General features: G+C 39.9%; 1 protein-coding gene across 3 annotated transcripts in view; it reads left to right on the top strand.

Annotated features, from left to right (window-relative positions):
• sdk1b (sidekick cell adhesion molecule 1b) overlaps nt 1-13,263 on the top strand; it is a 413,277-nt gene that overhangs the window by 359,222 nt on the left and 40,792 nt on the right. For all 3 annotated transcript variants that reach the window (XM_036137444.1, XM_036137445.1, XM_036137446.1), the window contains 3 exons: nt 2,594-2,709; nt 8,060-8,255; nt 12,566-12,664. In XM_036137444.1, the coding sequence (XP_035993337.1) occupies nt 2,594-2,709; nt 8,060-8,255; nt 12,566-12,664 (411 nt within the window). The remainder of the gene's footprint in view (nt 1-2,593; nt 2,710-8,059; nt 8,256-12,565; nt 12,665-13,263) is intronic.

Genomic DNA, 13,263 nt, shown 5'->3' with positions numbered 1-13,263 from the left:
CTCTTGATTCCTGCCGTATGCGAGAACGGGGCCTTGAAATGCGTCGACACCCTTTGTGCTTTTCCACATTATGCCGCGTTGCATCGACAAATTTCAGTCGTCTTTATTTGGGTTTCATGTGATAGACCAGGACGAAGAATTGAATGATTGTGAGATGGAAAGAGAACGACAAAGGGTTCACAAAATGTTTTAAAATGAATTAAAATCCCAAAAAGTGTGCTGGTGTTTGTAATCAGGCCCCCTGGAGCAGAACAGCCTCTCACTGCAGCAACAGCTGCAAGCGTTAAGTATGTTTCTACCAGCTTTGCACAGCCAGCGAATTAAATTTTTACCCATTGATTTTTTTGCAAAATAGCTCAAGCTCAGTCATGTTAGATGAAAAGGTTTCTGTGAACATATTTTCCAACCCCCCCCCCTAGCACAGGGGGTCAGTTGGATTTAGGGCTGGGCTTTAACTAGGCCATTTGAACACATGAAAATGCTTTGATGAGCTATTTTCTCGGATCAAGGCGAATCTCTGCCCCAGTCTCAAGTATTTCCCAACAGCTTTGCCTCCAGTATTGTGATATATTTAGTATTGTGATATATTTAGTTCCATACAACTTTGGAAAGAGCATCCCTACAGCATGATGCTGCCACCGCCGTGCTTCATTGTTTAGCTTAGATCTTTACTTTACTGTAGATGTTTACTGTGTCTCCTCCATGAATTGCAGTGAGCTGCAAGCGAGACATACTTCTTTTTTTTATTATTTTTAGCAGCTCTTCCCACCACCCCTCTATAAAGGCCAAATCTGACAAGTGCAAAGCTTGTAGTTATCCTGCCGTCAGGTTTTTCCACCCGAGGATCTCACACTGCAAAAACAGAACTTAAAATAAGTAAAATGTTCTTAAAATGAGTGTGTTTGTCCTTGATTTGAGCAGGTAAATAAGATGATTTGCCAATGGAATAAGATTTTTGCACTTAAAATAGGAACAACTCATCTCCATCATCTTATTTCAAGTGCAGGATGTCTAATTATCTTATTTTAGGGGTCAAAATACTCATTCCATTGGCAGATAATCTTATTTTCCTGCTCAAATCAAGGACAAATACACTAACTTTAAGAACATTTTACTTATTTTTAGATCCTTTTTTGCAGTGCAGCAGCTCCTCCACAGATACCATCTGCCTCCTGGCGGCTTCTCTGGTTAATGCTCTCCTCGCCCGGCCTCTCAGTTCGGTTTACATTTGTTGCCGTACCATTTTCGGATGATGGGTTGAACTGCAGCCTGACCTGTCTGCGGTGTTCCTTCGACTTTAATAATGAGTAGAAACAATTCTCCTGTTTTAAGCTGTGGTTCAGAAAGGTCAGATCAGAGACCTTAAGTTGTAGCTTTGAGGAATGTACGAATAGAAGCAATAAAGCTTTGAATTTTTAGTGATGAAGCTCGTTTCAGCGAAGTAATGAAACAAAAGAAGTTATTCTAGTTGTAGCTTTAGAAGAGTTGGACAAAATTACTTTAAGTCAAAAATCCCCAAGAATATACTTAGCTTATTTCTTATTATGAAAAGAAACGATTAAGTCTTTCTGTGTGTTTGTGAAAGAAGTGTAGTCAAGGATTTATTCAGCTTATTCCTTTGTTAATGTAATGTTTGTCTTTTCCTATCTCTGTAATGTTTTTCTGTTCATGTACCGCACTTTGAATCATCTTGAAACTGAAAAGTGCTACATAAATAAACTCGCCTTGCCTTCATGATGGCGTCTGTTCCCAGGTGTTCTCTCACGATCCTCTGAGGCCAGAAACACAACAGCTGCATTTATACTGAGATTATTGGACTCTATTTACTTAAGGGATTTTTGAAGGCAGTGCGTTTTTATATTTTTCAAAAAAAACGAAATGATCAAAGGAAAATGGAAAAATCTCAGTTTACCCGAACCCGAGCGTGGCTGACCATGTGGACATCTCTGTCGTGTCACCAGACGGGATATCTGTTTGGATTTCAACACATTTAACACGCAGCTGTTTTAAAAGGAGGAGGCGTGAGGGCTGATGGAAGCGGGAAGTGTTTCTAATAAAAGATGCAGTCGCTGGAGTGTTTGTCGCAAGTTAAATTATTAATATGGATAAACACAGCATCAGTTCTTTCCTGAGATTCAATCTATTTTTAAACAATAACCTATGCTGTAGTGTTGTAGGGTCTAACTGATTAATGCGAGAAGCATTAACTGGCTTCGGGACTAATCCGGTGACCCATCAAAGTTTAAAATCACCCTGTAATAGAGGACTTATTAAGTCTTTTTAAAGGTAATAATATGCAAAATACATAAATGCAAATTACAACATATTAGATGTCATTGTTTAGAGAAATTAGGTCATTTTGCAGCAAAGCACAGATGAGTAGGTTTGGCATTTAGCTTCTGCAGCATAAGCAGAAATTTTTTAATTAGAAAAGGACCTGAAACAGGACATAAAATGTTGAACAATGGAGCTGTAGGAAATATCTGCAACTGTGCCTTGCTGAAAAAGCCATCGTGCGTGTTTTTACATCTCAACTCACATTTCCACTTCCTGTTGTTGAACTACTTATCTTGTCTGTGTTACCTGTGTTTAGTTCCCACCGCGCCGCCACAGGAAGTGGAAGTTGTAGCTATTAACTCGACCACCATCCGCTTCACGTGGAACCCTCCGCCTCAGCAGTTCATCAATGGCATCAACCAGGGATACAAGGTAAGGTGTTGTCCTAACGTCCCTTAAAGTGCCAACTTTCTTCTTGTGGCTAAATCATGTCTCCTAAACGTGTGCAGTTCATATTTTCAGATTTTCCTGTGTATTTATTAGTTTTTTTCCCCCAAGAACATTTTTGAACACTCTGCATCAGTGGCTGCTTAACCCATTACTGGATGTTGGTCCTGGCCGAATTGAGCTTGGTTTTTATGGAAAACTGAATATTATTGCTGCTTCTGTCCATGCACAAAAGAATTTAGAATTTTTTAAGATGCTTTTGTAAACTGAGAGGTGCATACACATACACTGCAAAAACAAAACTAAAAATAAGTCAAATTTTCTTGAAATGTGTGTATTTGTCCTTGATTTGAGCACATAAATAAGATTATTTGCCAATGGAATGAGATTTTTGCACTTAAAATAGGAACAACTCATCTCCATCATCTTATTTAGAGGGCAGAATATCTAATTATCTTATTTTAGGGGTCAAAATACTCATTCCATTGGCACATCCTCTTATTTACCTGCTCAAATCAAGGACAGATACATTCATTTCAAGAAAATTTTACTTATTTTTAGTTCCGTTTTTGCAGTGTAGACTGGAATCAGGAGGTTATTAATAAATATTTCATAGAGGCCCACTTTGCACATGGCTACTCTGAGTTTTCTGTGCTGGAACCTGCAACAGTGATGCCCCTTATATGGGTTTTTATCTCGCCTCTTATTCACTCTGTTTCCATTGACCTTCAGTGTAAGCTGAAGAAGTTTTAGCCTGAGAGGAAAGTGTAAGAAGCGTCAAAAAAAAAAAAAAAAAAGCTGGAGCTTTTTGGAGGAGAATCTTGAGCCATACGTCTCCTGTGCTTCTTTTGAATTGTGATGCTGTTTAGTCAGTGGTATCTCCTCCTGCTGGAGCAGCATGGGCATCAGGATGCTTTTATTGCCACTATCTACAACGTAGATAGAGCTTTAAAATAATTTTCCGTCAGAAAATGTTTCCCAAAATGGTGTTCCCTGAGCTGTTTTATCTGGATGTTGCATTTTTACTCAGAAGCAGAGGTCAACTTGATTAAAGGTACAAAAGCAAACAGGTTGGAGTTTTCTTACCAACACAACCTCAAAACTCGTCATGGCGTCCGCAGGTTTAAAACATAGTGATAGTTACAGTTTCTGTTAGCATCATTGTTGAATCCATCGCAATTCCCAGTACTGCACAAACTCTGTTAGTCCAAAGTGTTGAGAAACGCATGGTTGTGTTGGCTCGTATTGGTAAACCTGGTCTGGTGTCTGATTACAGCTGTTTGAAATCTCACTGGTTATGCCGTGTGAAGGGTGCGATGTCAAGACCAGATTTAGGCTTGGACATGAGCTTGTTGCTGGTATCAAGGCACAACGAGGGTTTGAAAAGCTGCGATTTCAAAACCTCTAACGTTTTTCACATTGCCACTACTGTTAAAGTCCTTTTAGTCAGATGCCAGAGCCAGTGGAGTCCTCTAAAGCTAAATGCAGAATGGAGTAATATACCAGTGCCCCAAGTCTTCCTGTGCACCGCTGCTAATCTGGCTAGAATAGAATAGAGAATAGAATAGAAATAGGCTTTACTGTCCCTCAGCGGGGGAAATTCAGTGTATTAGCAGCAAAGTGACAGTGAAAATGGAAGCATACTCAGATTAAATAGAAAAAATATGGCTATGACACATTTCCCTCTTTTGCAAGAAAGACAAAAAATGGCAAATTCAGCTTTTTGAAACAGTCGTGAAAACCACTGACTTTCAAGCTGCCTAAACTAAGTGAGCTCCCCCATCAATCTCATCAGGGAACACCATTTTAAAACCACAGTGGGCTAGCTAAAAGCAGCTTGCTTGTTAAGCAGCTGAATGCAGGCTCTACCAGAGCAGACAGCCGGACTAATTAACCAGCTGATATCAGCTCGTTGTTACCTTACAAAGAGCAGAAAAAGTTGTTCTGGCTACATTTTATTCATACTTGCTTTTATTCTGTTTTATTTTGCTATATTTTAATCATGTAAAGCACTTTGCATTGTCTTTGTACTGAATTGTGCTATATAAATAAATTTGCCTTGCCTTGCCTTGCCTAGATTAACGGGGTGTTTATCAAAATAACAAGAAGAACATTGTTATAACCGCAAAAATCATTATGTTCTATCATTTAGCAGCTGTAGGAATAGTCTTTGCTTTTTAAAGTTTTTAAAGTTTTTACTTTAAACTTTTTGCAGGAATATCAATCTACTGAAGTATTTAAACTTCTGAAACCCCCAACAGAAAAATATGAGTGCTTTTTGATCAAAGCAAGGATGAATGTGCCTAAACATCTTATATTCTCCTCTGTGCTTCGTAGCTCTAATTCACAGTCTCTGTATACCATAGTTAATTCACTTCATTCTTATGTTGCAAATGGATGCTTCCAATTTTTCTGCACCCCATTAAAAGCAGCTTGAAATCGGCATGAAACGACTTCCCGTTGCAAAACAGTTAATTTGTCTTCAATAAAGTCCTAATTGCGATGAAGATGAATTCTCTACTTCAATAACAATTCTTTATCAGGTCGTTTACCTTTCATAACAGTCCTAAACATAAATGTATATACAATTTCAAAGGACCATGCTTGTAAAATCAGTGATCTGTGAGTGTATTTATGTAGGTCAGTGTCTGGGAAACAACAACAACAAAAAAAACAACCTTTTCCTGGAGTTATAACACAATAGTTATTTTCCCAGATCCACTGGGCTGTTGTTTACTCATACCCTGAGCCAAGCTCAGTCTGGGGTCAGTTCCAGGAAGAAATAATGAGCGCCTCAGAAAAGAGACGGAGTTAATTTTTAGTAAACCGGAGAACAGGAAGCACAATGAGTGCAAGGGATGAATTGTGTGAGTGATCTTCATGTACCAGTTCTGGAATTGGATTTACTCCGGCCTGCATTGTGGCACCGTACCCCCCGAGGAACTGATTAACATGACAAAGAGAATGCATCACATTCTCGCCGTGCGTCACCGCGGGTCTGTGAGTGGGGGTCTCTGTTTACAGCGCGGATATTGTTGTCTCTCTGGCTTGATAAATACTATATGGCTTTCTATCTTTTTTGATGATGCTTTCAGTTAGATGTTGCCTCTGGAAGACAGGGTCCACCACTCCAGATCCACGAGGCTTCTCAGTGTGACTCCGGGTCTGTGCGTGTGGGTATCTTGGTGAAAGGGTAGTAGATAATAACATTAATTAAAAGCGACTATGAAGCAAAGCCTCATCTCGTTTAATCTCCCCCACACATCACTGACTATATACAATACCGTTAATAATATGGCTCCAAACTCATCGCCAGGAACCGAAGCCTCCTCTCACAACTTTCCTTGTCTTCTACTTGTACGCCCTTGGAAGTGACTTTACTCGGTGGCAGAGCTAATAACGTTTACTACCTACTTACCTACCTATCGTAAATCTCTCAGTCTGTCCGTCTATCTATCACAGTCTGTTAGGAGCACTTTACGGCGCTGCTCGTGTTCTTTAGCAGTCTTTGGGTTTCCATTTCAACCCAGGCGAAGATCCTCTCGCGACTATATCAAGAAAAGACCCAAATCCTTTCGGCACCCTTTGAATGTAAAAAAAAAAAAGATGGAGGAAAAAAAAAAAAAAGACGCAGGACGCCTGAGGATATCAAATAGACACTTTTTTTTTTTTCAAAGCGCCCAAACTATGCTGTGCAGTAAAAGAAATCATAATAGAGGACCTTATTTTACCATGAAAGCCTTGGTGCAGCGGTGTACCCTGCAGGCAGAGGGAAAAGCAGCCACTCAGATGTCTCTGGGTATCAGTGGCTCTTTTGCTATGAGATTTATCTCCGTCTCCTTTTTGAAGAAGTTTGCACTACCAAGTAGATCAGTAACAGTTTAAACCCAGGGGATTTTGTTTACTTTTAAGGCTTCTTCTTAGCACTTCTATTACAGCTTTGTTTAACGGATAAATATAAACATCTTGCCCCGCTGATACATTATGCATGCGAATCCTTACGTTCGTAACCTTTAGTTTTTCTTCACTAAACAAGCCGTGTTTTTCCACCTGCTTGTGGGCTGCTGTGCGGCAAAAACAACCAAAGTAAAAAGACAAAAACTAAGAGTGCTAAGCTTTATCTTAATTTTCAGAGTTTGCTGTCATTATCAATAGGCTATAACCCTATTTGACCATCTGGGATATCTCTAGCACACACTTTCTCTTCAGCGTCCATAAGGGCAGAACTGGGGTACAAAGAGCAAAATGAAGTGATTTATTTGTAACTTCTGCCCAATAGATATAAACCAAAACCTCAAGTTCACCTGCAGTTATAACCAATATACAGCACCCCCCCCCCCCCCCCCTCACCTAGTTCTAAACCTTGTAAAGATCTGCAATAAAACGCTATGAGAAATTAATATTTTATTGCAGGACCAAAGTCCCCCACTAATACAGTTTTTTTTAGATGTACCTCATATATGTACCTTAATTAAACAGGCTTTGATTAACAGACTAAACAGACTTTAATTACGGTACATATATTGTCTGTGTTTGTGTGTGTTTGTCTTTTTTGTCCATCCAGTCTTTCAAAATCAAATTTAATTGCCAGGTTTGTACACACAAACACAAATTTGACTTCGGCTCCACTTTGCTCTCAATGAAGATATCTCACATATAAGTATATATATTTTTTTGTAAATTTAAGGGTTTCTAAACTATCCTGCATGTTAATCCTTAGTAAAAGCTAAGTTTTTAGCTTGTTATCTTTTCCTGAGGAACATCAAATATGAAGGACCCATCCTAATATTGCCCGAGGTTAATCAGCGATTAAAACCTGCCAGTGTACGCCTTTCACAGTTTGTTTTAGAGCTAAAGTGAAAGCACTTACAAGAGTGCTGTGTTTTTTAAATTCAAATCAAGTCCGACCGTAGAGACAAATAAATCTCTTATTAGGTTTGGAGTTGGACGGATGATAAGAAACTGTTTTTCTTCTTAGACGCTGTTATGACTGACAATGTGTATGAGCCACCATCGATAAGTAAATGATTGCAATTCAAATAACTTTTCCTGGAAGGGGAACCTGAAAATTGTTTTGCCATTCCCGCAAATTTATTTTGCTGTTTGTTATTTTTAAGCTAATTTAAAAAGACGCGCAGTAGCTCATATTGCGGTGCAATTATGCGTGTGCTCATAAATTGCAATCTGAATTATTCTCAGAATGATTTGCCGGCCTGAAGCCCCTGAAACAAATAAAATAATGTAGATTGACAATAAATGAATGCTGCAGGATTGTTGATAAGATGTCATAGTTATTGTTTGTGTCACCTGTTGTTGTTTTTCTAAATTAACACAGCTCCTGGTCTGGCCAGAACAATCTCCAGAGGAGGTTAGAGTGGTAACCATCACTCCTGACTACCCGAGCTCACGCCACACAGGATTAGTCAGCGGCCTCAGGAAGTTTACCTGGTACTATGGCTCCACGCTCTGCTTCACCACACCTGGGGACGGTCCCCGCAGCGCACCCACCCTGCTGCAGACACACGAGGACAGTAAGTCTCTGGTGCACATGCACAAATATAGGACTGAAACCAGATGGACGTGCACACTGCATAAAAAGACACACAACCTTTTTTTTTTTTACCGTCTGACATTAAATAGGAATAAGCCATCACTGTTTAAGGTTAGTTTTGATTAATAACATTATTACTAATTGCTTGCTACATACCAGAAAAATAAGAGAAGGATTTTCTTAGAGAATTTAATAGAAATCAGAAGTTTACATCGCTAAAATGTAAACAGTTTCAGGATGTCTGGATGATGATGCCACAGTGTTGTAAGCTTCTGATTGGTTAATTCACAGCATTTGAGTAAACTGAAGCCTCACATAAATGTCTTTTAAGAAAACACCAATGTATCCGGAGGGAAACTGGACCTCCACAAGTCTGGTTCATTCTTGGCTGCACTTTTTAGATGCCTGAAGGTGGCACATTCATCTGATCAAAGAAATACAAAATGAGTATGAAACAGCCTGGGGAAGTCCAGCCATTGTGCCGCTCAGAAAGGAGATGGGTTCTGTGCCCCCAGAGATGAAACTGGTTTTGTGCCTGTGTGCTTACCAGTCCCAGAATTGAAGCAAAGGACAGGCTGAAGCTGGTAAGAGATTATTATCCACAGTGAAACGAGACCATTACCTACATGAGCTAAAATGCCACGCAGAGAGGAAGAAGCCATTAGATTTTCAGAATCGTCATCCCTGGGGGGCTTATGGAGGGCCAAAAGTGCCAAATTAAATAATTAAATACCAGAAGGAATTACATTTAAATGATGAAATTAAAATCTTGAAATTCATTTTTTTTAATAAATTCATTTAGAAAATACATATAATTATTTCAGTCTGTGCTAAATATAGAGAGTGAAATAATTACATGTGTTTTTAAGGGGTCTACAGGGGGTCAGCAGTCTCCACCACTATGATTTTGAGGGTTACAGGCTGAAATGTTTGGGAACCCCAGCACTAAAGCAATATCTGTAAACTTCTATATGGAAAGGAAGTTTAAGAAAAAGGTTCTTTTCTGGCATTTAGAAATAATTTTGGCAATCCTAACAGGCCTTAAAACAGGAAGCCTATTGCTTGAATTAATCAGAGACACTGAAAAAAGAATGGGTCTTTTTAGACTGTGTGTAAACATCTCATTTCACACAGTACGAGAGAATAAAGCAGATAAAACAACAAAATAACATATCTGCCTTGCTGCTGGATTAGAAAGGAGCGTCTAACTGCCAGCTCAGTGTTGAATCCAGCTGTTTATATCTGTGTAATACACAGCTGTGTCCACAATACATAGCAAACCACATTCACCAACACTTGTTCTAATCTCTCAGGCTCTTATTTGCCTTTCACTCTTGTTTTTTCTTTACTAATTTCCTTTGTTCTTAGTTTCCCCGCTGCCTCTGCTCAGTCTGCTGTGTCTTTTTAAAGGGAATTGATTCATATGTTTTCATGCGTGCTGGTATTTATAGCCCACTGTTCCATGGATAAACATAATAGCTGCCACTCCCAGTTACAAGAGCACACGCACACAGTCCCACCGTCAAATAAACACAATAGCCTTTGGGCAGACAGACAAGCAATTATTAGCAACCAGCAATTATTGAGTGGGAAAAGGATATTAGAAGCCACTCGTATGCACACACACAAACACACCAACACACAGACAGCGGTGGACGGGTATTGATTGGTTGCTGGGCGTGTTGCAGGGTTAACGGTGGGTGTAATTCTGCTTGATGATAGCTTTTTGCATGTGTGCGCGCATGTGATTGTGATTGTGTGTGAGTGTTATTGAATGTCTCAGATGAATAGCTTAATCGCTCTGCAGGGAGAGAGGTTAGAGAGGCACGGATGAGAAGAGAAATGACTGGATAACGTGCATGCATGGGTGTTTTGGGGGGGGGGGGGGGCTTGTCAATGCAGATGTGATGGGAATGAAGCCTATAGCGCATCACAAAATTCGTTAACCCACTTAAATGTTTTCTCATTTTGTCACATCACAGCCACACACATCAGTTTTGGGGATTTAAGATTGAGATTGTATGTGATAGACCAACACTAAGTAGTGCATAGCGGGGAGGAGCATCCACGTGTCAATACTTTGTAGAACCACCCTTTACTGCAATTACTGCTACAAATGTTGCGGGCTGTGTGTCTACCAGCATTACACATCGGTAGAGTAAAATATTTGCCCATTCTTCTTTGTACTATAGCTCAAGCTCAGTCAGACTGTATGGATAGTGTCTGTAGTGTCAGTTTTTCTAAAATTGCCACAGACTCTGAGTTGGATTTAGGTGTGGACTTTGACTGGGCCATTCTAACACATGGGTGTGGTGAAACATGGTGGTGACATCAGGGTGATTTGCTGGTTTTTACATGTAAGCTTTATTTGGTCATCGTGCAGAACATGTTTTTTCACATGTTTGCTGTGTTTCCTACAGTATATGGTTTGTGGCAAAATGCAGACAGGACAACTCGCGGTTTTTTTCTACGTAATGATTGCTTTTTTCTTGCCCCTTCTCTATAAAAGTCCAATTTGAAGAGTGAACAACTAATAGCCATCCAGATTCCACTTTGTTCATGTTAATAATAAATCTTCTTCAAACTCTAGGGACACTTGTGGAATACCGCAGGGTTCAGTCCTTGGGCCAGTTCTCTTTACTATATATATATGCTCCCAATTGGTAAAATTATCAGACAGCATGGGATTTATTTCCACTGTTATGCTGATGACACTCAGCTATATTTATCCATAAATTCTGACGAACTCAATCAATTACTTTGACTACAGGCATGTCTTGATGACATCAAAACCTGGATACATTTTCTCCTTTTAAATTCTGACAAGAGAGAAGTAGTCATCTTTGTACCAGAGTCCTTAAAATAAACTACTTAATCAATCACTTAATCTGAATGGCATTAAATTGGCCTTTTTGCAATAAAGTAAATAACCTTGTTTTGTTTTTTACCATGACATGTCATTAAAATACAATATTAAACAGGTTTCCAGGGTTTCCTTTTCATCAAAATTAGAAACATTCCGTCGAGGGGTGACGCTGAAAAACTAGTCCATGCATTTCTTACTTCAAGGCTGGACTATTGTAATTCTTTACTATCAGGAAGTCCACAAAATGCAGTTCAAAGTCTTCAGCTGATCTATTTACTGCTGCAGCAACAGTTCTGATGAAAATCAACAAGAGGGATCATTTCTCATATTTTAGCTTCCCTTCATTGGAATCCCTTTAAATCAAGAATAGAATTTAATAAAGGTACGTATGAAGCCTTTAATAATCAAGCTCCATCATACATCAGAGCTCTGATTACCCCGTATGTTCCTAACAGAGCACTTCGCTCTCAGGCTGCAGGTCTGCTGGTGGTTCCTAGAGTCTCTAAAAGTAGAATGGGAGGCAGATCCTTTAGCTATCAGGCTCCTCTCCTGTGGAACCAACTCCCAGTTTTGGTCCGTGAGGCAGACACCCTGTCTACTTTTAAGACTAGGCTTAAAACTTTCCATTTGGCTTAGCTTACCCTGAGCTACCTCTATAGTTATGCTGCTATAGGCTTAGGCTACTGGAGAACATCAGGGTCTATTTCTCTCACTCTGCTGGGTTCTCCTACTGTTCTCGAATTTGCATTGTTTGTTGTTATTTCAACTTTTAACTTTTTGTTCTCTTTTTTCTCTTCTTAGAAGGTACACCTGGTCTGGTGTTCTGTTAGCTGTGGCATCATCCAGGGAAGACAGATCATCCGCTATTACCCTTTAACATAGAAAGTACTCCTGGATCAATGTGTGCCTCTGTGCTTTCTGTATCTCTGCTCTGTCTTCTCTAACCCCCAGTGGGTCGAGGCAGATGACCGTTCACACTGAGCCTGGTTCTGGTTCTGTTGGAGATTTTTCCTCCCTGTTAAAAGGGAGTTTTCCTCTCCACTGTCGCTTCATGCATGCTTAGCATGAGGGATCGTTGTAAAGCCATCAACAATGCAGACGACTGTCCACTGTGGCTCTACGCTCTTTCAGGAGGAGTGACTGCTGCTTGGAGAGACTTGATGCAACCTGCTGGGTTTCCTTAGAAAACATTTTGACCAATCTGTCTGATTTGATTGAATTTGACATTGGCACTATATAAATAACATGGAGCTAAATTACACTGACATAGTTGTAATGTGACAAACTGAAAGAAGAGGTGTGAATACTTTTTAAAAAAAATGATGTAGGTTATATTCAGTTCAGACAGTACACACGTGTTTATATTATGATTTGTAGTTTTTATGTTTTTGTTCACTTTTCTTCTTCTTCTTCGTCTTTTTCAGCACCTGGGCCTGTTCGCCACCTGAGCTTCACGGAAATCCTGGACACATCCCTTCGAGTCAGCTGGGCTGAGCCACTGGACAAGAATGGCATCATCACCGGTTAGAGCTTTACAGCTTGACAGTATATAATCACTTATCTTTTTTTTTTTTTTTTTCCATCTGCCTTCATATGCCCTCCATAATCAGAGAACTTTCACTCCAGCATATTATTTGCTACTCTATCATAAGACAAGTTTCATAAAGTTTGGGTTGTCGGTTCTTGCAGGAAATCTACACTTGCAATGGGAAGAAGTGACACGACCAAATTTCTCCAATTAGAACATATTCTTCTTAGGTGGAAAAGTGATGTCCTAAAAGAACTCTAATCAAAGCAGGATTGTAAAGGCCTCTCTTTTAGAGAACCCTCTAACATTAAGAGTTTCCTTCATATTCGCTGACATCTAAAGCACCCCCCCCCCCCACCATCACTGACATAATGTTTGTGCACAACTGATTCATCATCAGCTAATCCCGTCCCTCTGCGGTTTGTCTTCCCACATTATCGCGAACACGCCGTCGTCGCACACGTCTCTGCACCCAGGGTGGTGTTTGCGTGGCACATCACCGAGCACAAGAACCCTCTCATTATTTTTCCTCCGCTCCTCCATGGCTCCATCGCACGATGACGCTGAGAAGCACAACAAGACGCTGTGAATTAA

This window comes from Fundulus heteroclitus, chromosome 5, assembly GCF_011125445.2.
Source record: "Fundulus heteroclitus isolate FHET01 chromosome 5, MU-UCD_Fhet_4.1, whole genome shotgun sequence".
NCBI lineage: Eukaryota > Metazoa > Chordata > Actinopteri > Cyprinodontiformes > Fundulidae > Fundulus > Fundulus heteroclitus.
This window is presented reverse-complemented; position numbering and strand designations above follow the sequence as displayed.